The 18,559-nt window shown below is 38.3% G+C and overlaps 1 protein-coding gene across 4 annotated transcripts in view; it reads right to left on the reverse strand.

Annotated features, from left to right (window-relative positions):
• Positions 1–18,559, reverse strand: part of nhsl2 (NHS-like 2) — a 72,629-nt gene that overhangs the window by 47,377 nt on the left and 6,693 nt on the right. The window contains exon 1 of one of the 4 annotated variants that reach the window (XM_082162533.1): positions 11,318–13,416. The exons of the other annotated variants lie outside the window; for them this stretch is intronic. Within the exon in view, the coding sequence (XP_082018659.1) occupies positions 11,318–11,408 (91 nt within the window). The 5' untranslated portion in view covers positions 11,409–13,416. Of the gene's footprint in view, positions 1–11,317; positions 13,417–18,559 lie in introns of those variants that run through there. 4 annotated transcript variants of the gene reach the window in all.

Below are 18,559 nucleotides of genomic sequence, written 5' to 3' on the forward strand. Positions count from 1 at the left end.
CTATATGTTCTTTACAATTCTTTTGCACTTTAATCTGTTTGAAACATTTGTTTACTTTATAGATTTGTGTGCTTTATTGTATTTAAATGTTTAGTTCTTTTAGTTTTTTAAAAAAGTACTTTTTTTAAATACCGTATTCCGTGATAAAAACTTGCCTAGTTTCAAATACTGTAAAAATACTAAAATAGAATTGTATTGATTGTTGTTTACTTGATAGTGTAAATAATGCTTATTTATTTAACGTGAAAAAAAACATCCTCGTTTCAGAACAGCACTGACTGCACGCCACTGGTTCGCACAGTCCTTTACAAACAGCACAACAGTTGGAGCTGCAACTTGGACAGCTTTTGATGTAGAACTGCGTCTTATCTTTCCAGATCCCAAGAGCCATAATAGAGGAAAGAGAAGAAGGGACAAAGCAGCATAATCTCTCTCATTTCCTGTAATGTTATTGGTAGCAAAACGTGCATGCTCGTACACTGAAAAAAATGATTCGTTGAATTTAATTAAAAAAAATATCGTAAGTGGTTGCACACAATTGATTTTAGCTACATTTAAAGGACAAGTTCGGTATTTTACACTTAAAGCCCTGTTTACAGATCGTATCTGATGAAATAGAACGGTTAAGATTAAAATTTGGACACATGCTCCTGTCCCGAGAATTTTAGGTTTATTCCCCCCCTTTATAAGGTGCATTATCGCCACCAACTGGGCTGGAGTGTCTATTATTCAAGCTCTCAACGGAAGAATCACGGGTGTGACGCGTTTGGCAAAATAGGTCCACAAAAGCGAAATAAACCTAAAATTCTCGGGACAGGAGCATGTGTCCAAATTTTAATCTGAACCGTTCTATTTCATCAGATACGATCTGTAAACAGGGCTTTAAGTGTAAAATACCGAACTTGTCCTTTAAACAAATGCATTAAGTTGAACTTAATCAATTTTAGTTCAACTTAATGCATTTGTTTAAATGTAGCTAAAATCAATTGTGTGCAGCCACTTACGATACATTTTTTTAAATTAAATTCTACAGTGTCTATAGACACATTGTGTACATATATATAATAATGAGCATGTCTGCATGCATCAGTCTTCAGCATGACAGCATCCCACATGGCAAGACTATTAAATAGTATTAAAATACACTTTCCAATACAATTTCATGCACACAACCCCACACTTTCATATAATCCCTTAAAAGGAAGGAAAAACTCAATCCCTCTACTTCAACCTATATCCTACTAAGGCAAATTCTCTTTCTCTCTCTCTCTCTGTCTTCCTCTTCATACTGTAAGCAGCAGTGCAGACACCATAATCTCTCTCAGTAAAAAAGGGCTTCTTTCCAAGGCCTGAGGCCATTGAGTCTGTCGTTCACCCGATCTCTCTGTACATGACAGATTTTACAAATGTAGGAGGGCGAACCATCCACCGGTTACGCCAGGTGTTTAATTATGCAGCGATTTAAAATAAAGACCATAACAAAGTTAAAAGGACATGAGTAGGGCAAATATAGGCAGATCACACAGAGTTCAAAGCAGTGGTGAGCAGTGTTGTTATTCCCTCTAGTGGAGATGAATAGAACTGCAGAAATTTTCAAATATTTAGTCTCCTCCAAAGAACAGATTTCATCACAACTGATTCATGAAATTTGTTCACAATGATGTCAAATCATGTGTTTTGAATTTAATATCATCTATTTCATTGCAAAATGTTTTTGCAAGTATTCTTTTGAAGCATAAAACTGAGGTATAAGAGTATAAATGATGCATGAAAGAAAATGTAATCTCTCATTAATCAAGGCGTTGTTATGAGGAGAACACCCGTGAAACATTTATCAAGAGATGAATGCACCATAGCAAGCAATTTTGGGAGAAAAAAATCCCAATATGTGCACACTAAATGGCTTGGATTACAGTAAAGTTTTTGACTTTCTATGGAGAAGAAAAGAACAAAGATTAACTATTTAGTGGCACCGAAGTGTATCCAACCAGGGGAAACAATACAACTATTCTACTGGGCATTTTTAAACACGACCATCCATTTCCCTAATGAAAGATGCTGTTCATATCCTAAGAGATGGTCCCTGTCACTGATTCAAACTGAAGCCAAGCAGTAAAACAAAACACTATCAAAGCTCTGAAGGGCTTCACAGAGAGGAATGTGTGTCGGGATGCTGCTTTCAGCAAAGACAGCGAGGAAAGTGCATTTATTCTGTACATTAATCGACAAATGGCCACTGAAGCGGTCAAACAAAAAGAATGGGGGGAAGTAAATGTAAGAGATATGCAGAGCATGTCATTTAAAAACATCCACATATCAGCAGTTGGCATTGGTGTTGAGCCCTTAGGTGTATATAAACACACACCAACTGTTTACAAGCCCATTGTTCATTGCTTCTAGGTGAGTGTGCTAATCCCGCCCACAAAACTGACTGACGGACAGATATAATGAACCGCTCTGAAGAAACAACAAACCAAAGACAGTTAATAAACAGTGATTAATCCATCACTCATGCAACACCTCACAAATCTGAGTCAGCCTTAAAATCAATGAACTCATGCTGGATTAGCAATATAACACCTCACATAATCTTCAATAACGCAGAAGTGTGTGCATTTCTGTCTGTATACTGCCTTAAGCACAGCAAATCAGAGCTGCAACACGGAATGAGTCTATATACTGCAGATACCAAACGAGCAGGAATACACAACCACACACACACACACACACACACACACACACACACACACACACACACACACACAAATGTACACATGTCAAATATGCAAGCAAATGGACTAACCTGTTCACAAGGATCAAAAGATGCAGCTAAACAACAACCCAATAGTAAGCCAAACACATATAGAAACTAAGGCCTGCACACACACACACACACACACACACACACATACCGTATTGCATAGGACACACAAGTTTGGAGAGAGAGAGAGGAGGAGGAGGAGGAGTTAGGCCTCCTCCACACACACAGAGGTGGTGTGACTCTTTGACTGAGCTGTGCATAGGCTTCCAGCTGGCCTGTCTTTCAGTTAAGCACTGGGCTGATCTGTTCTCCAGTGTATAAAGATGCCACTATCTCCATCTCAACTGCCTATAAACTCAATTAAGTCTGTCAAACACTCTCCCTCCTCCTATATCCGTCTCCCAACCTCCCTTTTTTTTCCCAACCAGAACCAGATGAGCAAAACCACTGATTAATACTTTCTCAGCCCTTCAGAATGATATTTAATTTCTTCTGCTTTTTTATTTGTTAAATTTGGTCTCATTCTAACCCATAGAAATAGTGATTTTAGTGATTTGGACTTGCTCAAGTGCAAAGCTGTTTTTGAGAATTCACAGAGGCATGTGATTGTAATTACTCAGTGTCTGAGCAGGACTGAGTCAAACTGCTTCTAGATCAGTGGTTCTCAAACAGGGGACCGTGGCTCACTAGGGGCGTCAGAGAACATCCAAATGACTCAAAATGATTTAAAATGCTTTGAAATAAGACAAAACAAGCATTAAAATGAGCTAAAACAAGGTATTTCTTATTTGAATATACCCCCAAACTTCTGGAATTCTACAAATTATATATTCTTATTATAATTATTTTAGTTAGGCCTACTTAATCTATGGACACTCCTAATTTCTCTAAATTAAAAAAGAAAGCCGAGAGGGAGTCTTTGAATATAGCTGTGGACACTAGGGGGACTTGGATTCTAAAAGGTGGAGAACCGCTGTTCTATTTATAGGTCAAATGTTTGTATTAAAAAATTAACAAAACAAAACGCAAAATAAGCATTTTCAGTGCTAGTTCCCTCAAAAATGAAACTTCTGTCATTATTTACTCGCCCTCATGTCGTTCCAAGCCTGTAAGACTTCCTTTATTCTGTGGAACATAAAAGAAGACAAGATAAATCAGTGAAGGATTCCAATGTTGTTTGTTTTCCAACATTCTTAAAAAAAAAATGCTTGCATAAGAAAAAATGTCATGACAGAATTTTCAGTTTTGGTTGAGCTATCAATTTAATATAATTTTATATTAATTTACACAATATTTACTAATTTATTCACAAAAAATATTTTGGGTGGAAAATGGGATCTATCCATTTATCAATATAGAGAAAAGTCAACAGTTTGTGAATGCAATTGTGTGTGTGTGAGTGCAGATCAAGATTGAGCTGTGCAAGACTGAGTCACGCGCACTTAGTGAGATGGTTTCTGGAGAATTTAAGATGATAGGTTACATTCCACTGGAGGTTCTCCAGTATTTACCTAAACCAGTTAGTCCATTGCTTGTTGTGCTGTGAAACACACACTGCAACAGTTAAATTACAGAGCAAAAGCACTCATGTAATACATACAATTCCTCATTGGTCCAAACACACACACACACACACACACACACACACACACACACACACACACACACACACACACACACACACACACACACACACACACACACACACACACACTCGATACTGATTATGTTATGATACTAAACACTTCACTCTGACCTATGCTAATGGAGCACACGATGAGTGATGCTCTAAAGACCTTATTTTGTGTGTGTGTGTGTGTGTGTGTGTGTGTGTGTGTGTGTGTGTGTGTGTGTGTGTGTGTGTGTGTGTGTGTGTGTCCCTTAAACCAGCCAGAAGGCATATTGAAAAAGGCCTTTCCTTCCCACACACCCACTCACATAACCCTCTGTCACCACCATTGAATCTAACACTGATCTGTGTGTGTGAGTCAGAGATTCCACAATAAGGATATAATTGAGACAGCAACATTGCACACATGCAAGAAGAGTGACACAAATATAAACACAACACTCATTTCACACTCAGAGTCAGTGTAACTTTAAACAAATTATCTGCAAGGTTTTAACTATCTTCCCGGTAGGGCTGGTCCGAATACCATTTTTTGAGCTTCGAAGCTTCGGTAGTAATGAACATCGAATATTCGAAGCTTCGGAGAGAGGGTGCTGAAAATATTCTTCTCTCTAATAAAGGCAGGAATCTCGATGTGTCTGTATGTCCGTTTGCATTTTGATTATTTCGAGAACCGTTCATCCAAGGGAGTGCAGTGTCTCATTTGGTGCAACACACGGATGGACACGCAAGACGTGACACAACACATTCAGAATAATAAACTTTTAGTAAACTACAGCGAGCGGGAAGCGGCGCGGGCAGGGCTTATATGCTCCGAGAACGAACACTATACTAGTGATATAAAAGGCACACACACACAGGTCTGTTAAATTAAGCAATACTTTTAAGGTAATCTAATATTTTTCTGACTAACAAATTACTGACACAGTAAAGGGTAGATTTAAATAAAGAAAAACGAAATTTAAATAAAGAAAAACGAAATTTAAATAAAGAAAAACGAAATTTAAATAAAGAAAAAACGAAATTTAAATAAAGAAAAACAAAATTTAAATAAAGAAAAAACGAAATTTAAATAAAGAAAAACGAATTTTAAATAAAGTAAAACGTAATTTAAATAAAGAAAAACGAAATTTAAAGAAAAAAACAATTTAAATAAAGAAAAACGAAATTTAAATAAAGAAAAACGAAATTAAGTTAAATTAAAAACGAGATTAATTTAGATTGATAATAACGGGTAAAAAGGCTAATACATTTTGTTTCTATTAGCCTATTCTATTTTCCACAATGTCAAAGCAACGCAGCTTAACCCAAAACACAAGCTCAGGCACTTCTGTCCACACACACTCCGCTGTTCTGCGCTCTAGCGAGAGAACACTCCCGTTGCTGGAACATAGACGTCGGTTCTATTTCTAGAATGCACGCGTTTTCCGCATGGCTCGAGCCGCGCCTGAGCCGCGTGTCTCACGCAGGCAGTGTGCAAACTCCAACCTGTGTTAACATGGGAGCCGAAATAAAAACGGACACGCCACGCAGCCATTGTGTCGCCGGCCTTATTCAAGCGCGAATGAGAACCGTTTCGCGGGGGATCCCAGGTGTGCAAAAAGAAAGAAAGAAGAAGAATACTCGAATGTCAAATTTTCAAATCGAATACCAACCCACAGAACGAATATTCGAATATTCGATTATTCGGGTACAGCCCTACTTCCCGGTCTACCATGAGCTCTAACAACCATTACCAGTCAAAGGTTTGGGAGTCAGTCATTTTTTTTAATAAATAGTTTCATTCAGCATGGATGCATTAAATGAATCAAAAGTGTCAGTAAAGACATTTATAATGTTACAAAATATTTATATTTAAAGAACTTTCTATAAAAATAAAAATAAATGTCTCATGGATGTATTGATAAGAAATGAGCACCAAATCAGCATATTAGAATGATTTCATATGAAACTAAAGACTAATAGCTGGTGAAAATGAAGCTTTGCATCCACAGGAATAAGTTACATTTTAAAATACATTAAATTATTATAATTATTTATAATAGCAATTATTATAAAATTAAGTTATTTTCATTTGTAATCAAATGAATCAATTAGTTTTTTTTTTTATGAAATAAAGGCAGCCAAATGCACACGTGAAATGCATATTTTTTGGTGGGTTAGTAGGCATCGTCATGATTTATTTTTTCTGCAGCAGAGTGAAGAATTAACTTTACATCAACTGAAAAGAACAGCGAATAAACATTTCGTTGTGTTTTATCAATATGACTGACTCACTTGCACTGAGTGATTCCACTGTTCCCCTGCAGCAGTGAAAAGATATTTTCAGTGATCTAAGAAGCTGAGTTGGGTTAACCAGCAAGAATAGGGCCGCGGCCTCTCTGCACCATTGGGAGGTGTGTGTGGTCAGGGAAAAGCTCCTAATGTGGGCCTGCAGCATCCAAGATGAGTCTAAGTGTGCCAGGACAAGCAGCCAGAAAGAAGATTCACACTCAAAGGATGAGTGGAATGAAAGGCACGTATTGAGGCACAAAAAAAACCATAGGTTATGAATTCATTCCCTCACAAAGACGAAAACATTTCAAAGAATGAACAGCGTAAAGAGAATGACACGCGTACAAATCAATCTAAACCCTCTAGTGTATGGACAAAACTTTTCCATAGTCTCCTTGCACTGGGTGCTCAACTCTCTCCTCTTAACCCTGAAAATCTCCCAAAATAAACAAAACTCATCTTGGAACAGCATTTAACGAAAAGGCGTTTCGGTGCCCCTCTGCCTCAGCTCTCTTGGAGAATGTAAACAAAGCAAACAGTGAAGAAACTTGATGGACTTGTTATAAAAAATAAATACCCGTAATTCACTGCAGACCATATTGATAGTGAGGACTTCAGCTGCTCTAAAGGGGTTATTTACCACTGGGCAAACTTCAGCAACAATTCGATAGCTGGAACAGGCTTATATTTGAGATAATGGAACAATGGAGTGCAGACACATAGGGAAATAAGAGGGAGCGAGAGAAATATGGAGAGAACACTGTTGTTCTGGAATGGCCGCCTAGCTGAGATAACTATCAACGCTGTGAGAATGGAGCAATGGGTTGTTTTGTGCTGGAAAAGAGAGAGCTGTATTGGAAAAGATTGCTTCTTTGTTGTTCACATGACTGGATTAATACGAACATGGAAGGTGGAAAACATCTGCTGAGCATTACGAGCCGTCGGGGGACGCCCATGCACCTCTTGCGCCTTGGAGCCTCACAAACACACGTGCAAAAAGACACACGACTTGCACAATCCACACGGTGCTCATTTCCTGCCTGGAGAGTGGGGCCAGGCCGTCAGCAACGTTTCTTGACTCTGGTTCTATACCTTCGCTCTCCCCCCCCCACCCGTAAGTTATAGAGGCGTTTCCACATCAGCACTATAATACAGTAAAACATAAGCACGCCATCTGCACACTTATTCAACCAGATACTTGATCAGTCCTAACTCACTGAGGAATGTAAAACCAATGAAAACAAAATGGAGAGGATGACATCATAGCGAATGGAGGGGAAAGGGAAGAGTGGCGGAGCTTAAAGTGGAAGATGATGTAATTACAAGCGTGAGTGTTGAGCATCAGTTCACAACTTGGCTCTTGACATTCCTTAATGTAGACAACATGGAGACATCATGCATGTAATGCGGTTACTGAAACTTTTTCACACCAGGTGATTTCACATCAGGCGACCATCCTACTGACTTTCTGAAAGTCATTCTGTCTGTTTCCATGGAGAGAGAACTACCAAACTTCCAACTAAGAGCAGATGATTCAGACTCCCTGTAGACGTGTTTTCAGATCTGCCTTCTTGTCAGGATGTTTTTTTCTTCTCTAAATATTAATCACGCTAAAAGAATCCACAAATCTGCTATAAGACCCACCCTGGGCACATACTATTGAGTCTTGTCAGCAGGCCTGGGGATTTAGCAATCCCAGCATGCCTGTGAATGTCGTAGCATGGCAGTAAGGCAGCAGAACACTCAGCGGTTACCTCTAAAAATAAACAAAGATGACAACAACAAACGCTGGGGTTAGCACTGAGTTGCATCTGCCAAATATGAGCTAATGCCATTTAGTCAGGAAGGCTAAAGTAACTTATGTTACCTTAGCACAACATGAGGAATTCAAGAAGTTGAACAACCGCAATTCATGAACCGCATATATATATACTAATTCCAAGCCATCCATAGTTACCTCACTCATTTAAATACTACCAGAAACATTTAGAGATTCAAAACACTGTTATTCTCTGTAAAATTCTTTCAAAGCATTACCACAGATCTGGCCAGACCTCAGTGTTTATGAAGACTTAAACTGAGTAAAGAAATGGTCCCAGACTACATAACCTACTTTCCCTGCAAAATGCAGTGCAGCCAAAGCCTGGCTGGTCTACTTGAATATGACAAGAATGCAGAGTGATGTTTAATCAAATATTCACTTGAACGACATTTTGAATGTATTGACATACAATACTGTTCAAAATTTTGGGGTCTGTAAAATTTTTTTGTTTAATGTCTTTTATTATACCATTATCAAGGCTTCATTTATTTAAATAAACAGTAAAAACAGTAATATTGTGAAAGATTATTTAAATTTAAATATTCTATTTTAGTATATTTTAAAACACAATTTATTCCTGTGATGGCCAAGCTGAACTTTCAACATCATTACTCCAGTCTTCAGTGTCACATGATCCTTCAGAAATCATTCTAATATGATGATTTGATGCTCAATAAAAAATTCTTATTATTATCAATGTTGAAAACAGTTGTGCTGCTTAATACTTTTGTGGAAACCATGATACTATTATACTAGTATTCTTTGATTAATAGTCCAAAAGTTTTTTTTTAGTCTTTACTGTCACTTTGGATTAATAGAATTTCTTCTTTCTTTTTTTTAAACAGTAGTGTACATCTGTTTGCTCTCTATTGTGGTCCATGGGTACTCATATAAACTATAAAAACGTAGTAGTGAGTGAGCCAGTTGTTGTTATGTGATCAAGAATCCAAATTACATACAGAATCACAAAGGGTAATGACCTATAACTTCTAATGAAACCTGGCAGCTAAATTCCATTAAAAACATCTAATCAATGAATAACAACAGTCTCTGCAGAAACCAACAATTACGAAACCGTCTGTTTTGAGTTAATAATAAAAAAATTCAGCACTAACCAGACGCTAAAGTTCTCTTTTAATCTCGTCCAGCAACACAAACAGGGAGAATGAAAGAGCATCTCAGCTCTTCAACATTCTGGAGCCGTTGCCTGGACCGCAATCAGAAGACTTTGAGAAACCCATTTCATGAAATATGGATCAAATGAAATGCAAGAATCTCACCCAGAGAGCCAAAAACTTCCTGTTCTCAAAATCGTCTCTCAATGCCTATAAAGAAAACACAAACATCTAAACTGATCAAAACACGTTTCTTGGGCCTATTAAGGCTTAAACACATAGACCAAACAAATGTACTCACTCGCAAATGGCTTAAACGCACCAAAGATAAATACCCACATGAACTAATCAGTCCATTACTGAATTACTGCACACATGAAAAACTAAAAAATTCAGTTTGGGCTGCAATACTCCCATCTGATCGTGTCATATGAGGATTGGAGCTGAAGGTCTCCATGCCCCATGCCCAGAGGGTACAGCTCAATGCTCTGCTTTATTCTGTTGCTTTCTATCTGTTTTAGCCCACAAAGCAAGTATGAAAAGAATTGCAGATGTTGAGTCAGTGAGCAGAAATCTGAGGCCTGGCTGGTTGATAAACAGTAGACAGATAGTGCAGTCGTGAGCCCAATATACCAGCTCTCATTCGCTAGTTAACATATGTAAGAGATGGAGGAAAGACGCCAGAAAATCACCACCATTCCACGCTTGATAATGTCTTATCAAATGTGCAATTAAAACATTTCTTGGCCTTACTGCATCGCTGACAACATTTTCAATATATTTGAAACTTCTCCGAATTGTAAAAAAGCTATATCAATCAATAATTTTTTTTTTATATATATATAAATTAATTTAATCATTTATTACAATAAACATTACAAGTATGTTTCCCAGGGAATATAGCTTCATAAAGAATAAGTTTATTATTATTATGTAACTAAATAAAAAATATTAAACTAAATTAAAATATTAAATAATATACAGTAATATATAATAATATAATATGTGACCCTGGATCACAAAACCAGTCACGAGGTGCACGGGTATATTTGTGGCAATAGCCAACAATAGATTGTATGGGTCAAAATTATTGATTTTTCTTTTATGCCAAAAATCATTAGGATATTAAGTAAAGATCATGTTCCATGAAGATATTTTGTAAATGTCCTACCGTAAATATATAAAACATTTATTTTTGTAAGTGAATGCAGCACAATCACGAACATAAATGGAAAACGTTTAGATTTTTTTGCCCCCTCAGATTCCAGATTTTCAAATAGTTGGATCTCGGCCAAATATTCTATCCTAACAAACCATACATCAATGGAAAGCTTATTTATTCAGCTTTCAGATGATCTATAAATCTCAATTTCCAAAAATTGACCATTGAACATTGGTTTTGTGGTCCAGGGTCACATATAATATAACAATTTTATATACTTTAACTTTTATTTTACAGCTAATGAGTTTGCTGAATAGTAAACTGTGTGTGTGTAAACACTGAGCAAGCCGATCAATGTGTGTGATGGAATAGAGAGCATGATGAATGCTTACCTGAGACTGCAGCACATCAGTAAACAGCACTTTAAACTACAACACATACACATACAAACACACAGCAATGCACCGAACATTACAAATCATGCAAAGTGCCTTCAGATATCACACAGCATCACCTAACACTGCATAGATGAGCACACTAATAGCTTTGTTACCTCTGAAGAAGGGCATGGTGAACGGTGCCTCCGTTCCCCTGGTCTCCCCCTGCCTGCCCTGTCCCGGAGACCTCCGCCTCCTCCAACGCATCACTGTAGAGTCCGATAACACACACACCCTGCCCACCAATGCTCTGTAAAGTTGTCTGTGCTGAATAAATGACAAGTCAGGAATGTGCGTTTTCCCTCATGGACGGCGTCATACACACACACACACACACACACACACACACACACACACACACACACACACCTAACACAGGAGTTCACAGTGAGTCAGGACGAGAGGATGCAGCTGCATTTCCTTTCACACTTTCTCCCTTTCGCTCTCTCTCATCAGTTCGGTGGCTTTCCATCCTCACTGCAGCACATTCTGCGGCGTCAGCCTCAAATCAGTGCTTACACACACACACACACACACAAGGCAACACTGTTGAAAATAAGCTAACAGCATATTCACACTGTATCACCGCTATGAAACACCTGCTGTTCTCACATCATGTGCTGATGGATCTACAACATCTATATAAGTGGTTCTCAAATGGTTTTGTTTCAGGAAAGATTTTGCATTGGACATCAAATAGTGATGCAATACAGTGGCACATTTTTTTTTCCCTTTTACCTTGCATAGTTTATTCATAGTTTGTTAATATCACACAATCTGTCCAAACTGGCAGCTGCCTAATTCGACTACTTCCATCATGTGACAGACAATTTTTTACTTTGAGATTGACTGGACGCACGACCTTTGATTTTAAAAAACAACATGAAAATGGGATCTCCCCCATTTTAAAAGCTATTGATTTGCTATTTAAACTATGCATAATTATATGGTAAGTTGCATTTTATTATTTCCATTTAGCATTGTTTTTCTCTATCATTTCTCTATCTATTTAGCATTGTATTTCTCTATCTCATTCTTTTTCGTTGTGACCCATCAGTAGAAAATCACTGCTCTGAATCATCTGTTCACATGCAGAAACATGAACCATCATGTGCACGTGCCCAACGTTAGACACCTGGAAAAAGCGCAATTGGAGTCCACTAATTAAATTTCAGCAGGACATCAACAGATAAAAAGTTAGTGAGCATTTTTGGTTTTTGAGTGAGTTTTTGGTTAAAATCCTGAAAAATGTTCTGTGGCAAGCACAAGCTTAAGATATTTTCAAGTTTTACTTTATGACATAAAAGACATCAGTAAAACCCCAATTATGACTTTTTTAAGCTTTTACATGTCTTGAAAAAGGTGTTTGCTAACAAGTGACTAAATAGGACTACAAAAGTTGTTAAACATCATCACACTGAACAGGTGAAATCATCTACTCACGAGTCCGCTTTTACATCCTTGTTGTGTTTATAATCCTGCTCATGCTAACTATTATAACTCAAATTTTCCAGCTTTTTCACATTTTTCTCGTTTTCAGAAGATTAATGGTGTTCACATTTAAGTCATGCGACTGGTGTAATTAGTTTATAGCCTAACTTTTGCTTTTTACTTCTGTCGATTTATTTAGGCTTCAAAAATCATAAACATTGTGTTCATTCGTGAAGATTATCTTGATGAACAAAACGAGTAAGAATTATGCAACAAATCAAAGCTGATTTACCCTTCCATAAACTTAGGACAGTAACCGAGTAGGAAATATAAAATCATATATTTTATACCGAGGCACTGCCTGTCATCTGAATTCATCGCTACACTGGCAGTAATATACAATTTTATACACTTCATGGTGTCTGGCTGAAGGAAAGAGCAAGCTTCTGTCTTTCACGCTAAATTCACAGTAGAATTTGACATCCTGAGTGATGTGATGGCATCCGCCTCTGTTCCCTGTGTTTGTGTTGTGGTCGGAAGTGCTCCAAAGACTGGAAATTAGTGGCCAGTGGAACCCGTTAACAAGAAACATGCTGGACCCACCAGAGGAATGTGGGTTTGGTGATTTGGATAGAGATTTAGAATAAAAACCACTAAACAAAATAATTGCACTCTCCGTGCAGTCACTTTTAAGCATTCATCAGATGGCTCGGTTACTATCATGCTGTGATGAGTTTATAATCAAAAGACATAATCCTTGAAATGTTCACACAGTGCGACCAGGCAGGTGTGTGTGTGTGTGTGTGTGTGTGTGTGTGTGTGTGTGTGTGTGTGTGTGTGTGTGTGTGTGTGTGTGTGTGTGTGTGTGTGTGTGTGTGTGTGTGTGTGTGTGTGTGTGTGTGTGTGTGTGTGTGTGTGTGTGTGTGTGTGTGCACGCGGACTGGGTGGAGCACGAGGCCTGTAGCGCTGCACAGCACAGGGGTGCATTCACACATACGGTCCTCATTATGTCACCAAAATTAAAACTCAGTGTGAGCCTCAGCGTTGGTACTGTCTGTTCTCTTATTGCACTCTGACACCTTTCTCTCTCCAGAACACACTGATGAACCTGCCTGTACAGTGCTGAGATATTTGGAACAACTCACAAGAAAACAAAACTAAGAAGACAATAGTTTTATGAATAAAATGATGGGCTTTAATAATTGAAATTGTTATGGGTTAATGTAATTCACATTGTACCCTTTTGGCTTCAGAGCAGTGGTAACACCACAGGGGGTGAAAGCAGTGCAAATCCACTTTCGAATTTGACAAGTGTGAAATGATGTATATCCTAGACTTAAGTGTACAATTAAAAGCCGACAGTAGCCCGCACACTGAGCAGCATTAAACATGACACACTGTAAACACTTATGGTCTATGTATTTCATGCAATTATATATTCATATATTTATATATTATGCAATCACATTTTCAAAATTTGCTCTCATCACTTATTGAGTGATTAAGTACTGTATGTGGTTCAAAAATACAAACTTACTTATTTTTGTGAGTTGAAAGTTTGTTTTATAAGACAGAAGTTTCCCAACAACTGGCCAAACTTGTTTGAGATTGAATAAGTCCTGCTCGTTGCGCGGTACATGTTATCTAAAGCATGGTGCTAAAATAAAACATAGGCTCAAATGATGATGAAATCAGTGACCCCAAGTAGTTTATTTACATCCACCAAACACGTTTCACTTGATAAACTGTTTCATAACAATAAAAATAGCTTAATTGAAAAAATGTTTTAATAACTGAACATTTTGGACATTTGCATAATTACATTAAAGATTGTTGTGAATGCATGTAGGGTAAGTGCAAATGCGTATAAGCTAAGCTATCAGGCTAATCGTGTATCTGAATCCTATGCTAGTACATAAACGAACTAAAACAAACATTAATGGTCATTATAAAGTAGTTCAAATGACATGTAATGCAATTTTGTGAAAATTGTAATCAGGTGCCAGACTCAGGTGGGGGGACCTAGAGTCCCCATTAAAAGAGTCAGTGGGATCACTTGAGGTTCAAATGGAGGAACGGTTTCAGAAACAACACGATTTTTTTCTATGACACTGTCGGGTGCACATAACTGGTGCGCAGGTGTGGTATAAATAAACGATGCGCAGCAGAAAACGTGGAGGGAAGCGCTTTTGAGTACCAACATTTTTGGAGTTTTTGGGGACAGGGACACGCTTACTTATTAGAGAAGGATTTTGTCAATCTCTGGTAAGATAGCAATCATGATGATAAGTGTGTTCATTAATTATTAGGATCACAGTTGATCCGTGATCCGTATGGACCAAGCCCCGCAAGTGGTTCGGCAATCTCTGCATGTGATTTGCAGATTAACTGCCATGTTTAACATCATCAAGTTAAAGGGATACTCCACTTTTTTTGGAAATAGGCTCATTTTACAACTCCCCCAGAGTTAAACAGTTGAGTTTTACCGTTTTCGAATCCATTCAGCCGAGTTTCTGATATTTAGAAGAATATCAGTAACCAGACAGTTTCTGGTCTCATTGACTTCCATAGTATATATTTTTTCCAACTATGGAAGTCAATGAGACCAGAAACTGTCTGGTTACTGATATTCTTCTAAATATCAGAAACTCGGCTGAATGGATTCGAAAACGGTAAAACTCAACTGTTTAACTCTGGGGGAGTTGTAAAATGAACCTATTTCCAAAAAAAGTGGAGTATCCCTTTAAAGTTATCATTTGGACGCATTTTGTCTTGCCAGTTTACACATTCAAACGATTTTAAACGCGGAAGAAGAGGCGAAAATTGGGACTTGCGCGCTGCACAGCTTCACACACAGAAGCGCGAGCACGCAGAGAAGAGAGAGAGGCATGTTTCAGACAGCGCTCGAACATCGAATTGACTCCTCTTTTGCGTTTGCTTGCACTTTAACGGACACATACACACAAAATTATGTCAAAATATCCGTCTCTGCAAGGATTCTCTCGGTTATGTCATAAGTGAACAGTTGAGAAAGAAACCGGATGTGAGTCAGTATATTTGGTCCGTGCATTTGGTCTTAAAGTTACAGCAGCCTAATATTCCTGCAGTTGTTTCTGAGCGGTTTGTGTGAGAAAACGAACAGTATTTATATCGTTTTTACCTCTTGAACACAGCTGCGTCCAAATGATCTGAGAGCGCGGGCGGGTATAGATATATACACTAGATGTCGCATTGGCTACTGCGAAACCGTAGCCAATGCGGCATCTAGTGTATATATCTATACCCGCCCGCGCTCTCAGATCACTTGGACATGGCTGTGTTCAAGAGGTAAAAACGATATAAATACTGTTCGTTTTCTCACACAAACCGCTCGTTTCGTGTCTTGGGCCATCAATGTGTACTTACGATGGGGAATTGTTTAATTTGGACGATGGGGAATTGTTTTAATTTGGACTCTGTGCATGCTCTTTGAGACAGTGACCATCGACCTGCATTATATGACTGACAGACAAGAACGGTTTGACCTAAAAATATCAAAATTGAAACTACTGCGGAAAAAAAGACACCTACATCTTGGATGCCCTTGAGATAAGCTAAAACATACCAAAATTTTATTTCAAAGTGAACTATCCCTTTAATGTTAATAAAATCATCATCATATCCCATGTTTGAGGGAAAAGAAGATAGTGAGGAGAGCTGTCAGGAGGAAAGTGATGACGACAGCTTATAGGATAAGTGTGCCGCGTAAAGTGTGAGTACCAAGCAGCATCCCCAGGTGTTCCCTTAAAGCTACACTGTGTGATATTTTCTCCCATCTAGCGGTGAAATTGTATATGACTACCCAGTGAATATTAGTTTCTGTTCCTTTCAATTTCGAGGGCGTTTTAACTCCTACGGTGGCCGTATTATTCCAACATTAACATGGCTTCCAGTTCAACTTCGTCCAATTGCGCCTTTAAAACTATCACCTGTGATCCGTCGCAGCACAGATTTATGTTACAAGGTAAACAATACTTTTTCACCATTGACGTGAGGAAAAGTAACGCAAGTTATTCTAGAGGTCGTTCTGGCGTTATGCACAACCATGCTATGTTTAGACAAGTAACTATACAACTTCGAATTTACACAAATAGGCTGAATTACCTGTCGAGAAGAAAGCAGGCAACCTCGGCGTCCGTTTTAAAATCTTTGCTCCTCATGAGCTCTTTCCATCTGGGAAAAGTTACTCCAATATTGACTTTGGTCTTGCTGATTTGCCTGTCGCGTTGACGTTTTAATTCTCTCTTTCGCTTCCATGGCGACTCTGCTACATGTCCTCGAAAATAGGCGTGATCCTCCATCAGCCATCTTTCAAATCTGCCGGCAGTCGTGAGTAATCTCCCCCTCGCATTCGTCTCTGTGTCACTGAGTGTAAAGCGCGAAAGGCGAAGCTTGAATTTACAGGTATGTCCCTCTTTGGCTAATGTAGTTTCAAGATGGAGGGGCAACATGGCGACCGGCATTCGAACCCCTCACCCCTATGTACCTTCAATGGCAGATTATAAACTTATGAGAATACTTTATTACTTGAAAGAAGTAAATATACATTAATGAGCACATATATTTTTGAAAGAACTAAGTGTTTTTTGCTAAGAATCAACTAAACAAATTACACAGTGTAGCTTTAAAAACCAGACTGAAAAAGTTATGTGCACCTTTGATTATAGACACATTTTTTTAACCAAACCGGGTCTCAGTGATTTTACCAAGTAAGACATGTTTCTGGATCAACATGTTGATCCTGGAACAACATTCCGGTCCGAAAACCCTACCCCTACCCCTACCCCTAAACCTAACCATAACATAGCCTATTCCTAAAATTAGTGGGAAATGACGTGGGAAATAACACTGATGTAGAAGCACCTAATCCTGCTTGTAAGCCTAAACTTGACATAAACTGTAAACCTGTTCCTCAAATCTGATTGGTTGATTGGATGTTGTACTGTCCTTACCGCAGTCTTCACTCATCGCCACAATGACGACCCCAATTACTACTGTTAGAGAGATTAGCTACAATAAGGCAATGAATCTGAGTATTGCATTTAATTTGTTAAGGTTTAGAAGTAAAACAAATGTGTATCATATGGATCTTACAGCTTTTCTATTCATTTTGAGTCTTTTTTTGTTCTTCCATGTTTTCCTCTCCTATAAAGCCACTCCATTTGCTCCCCAACATCTGGAAATCATTTCTCACCTATTACAACACTGTCAGGCTCAGGCCATTTGTTGATCTTGACAAGGAGCCATTCTCCAACTAAATATATTGATTCTTTCATTGCTAAGTCATTGTGTGCTGATAAAACACTACAGTACCAGGTGTAGATGGAGACAAACTAGTTGGTTTATAAAAAAAGGCACTGTAACATTTCGAGCACGGCCCTGTTTATTCATTCTCATTATCTTACGCTTGTGAGTGGTGGGTCAGCTGAAGTCCATACAATATAAACAGAGGGATTTTGTTTTCTTTGGCTGCCTGGTGCTGAGACCATGAACAGAAACTGAGACTAAAAGTGCACAACATGTAAAGCAGCATTGCTTGGGAAGATCTCCACCAATCAAATCCCAGTCCGAAATGTCTCCATAGTAATAGCAGCTGCTATACGGATCTATCACAGTCCAACATGACCCAGAATTATTCCCCCTTTGAGGTAACATGAGGTCACTTCAGTCAAAGCTAATGCTCAGTATACTCATAAAAGAAGACCTGTTGTCTGGTTGCCATAGTAACAAGTGGCTAATAGTTTCAGTCTGCTTGTGGATGGTTTTTGAGATGCTATAGATATTTCTGGTGCATCTCCAGCTACCTTCACATAAACAGCTGCTTTTGCACAGCTTTTCAGAATAGTTAGGTTTAATCACGCTCAAAGACGAGGAGGGAAATGATGAAA

This window comes from Leuciscus leuciscus (assembly GCF_965113295.1).
Source record: "Leuciscus leuciscus genome assembly, chromosome: 2".
Classification (NCBI taxonomy): domain Eukaryota; kingdom Metazoa; phylum Chordata; class Actinopteri; order Cypriniformes; family Leuciscidae; genus Leuciscus; species Leuciscus leuciscus.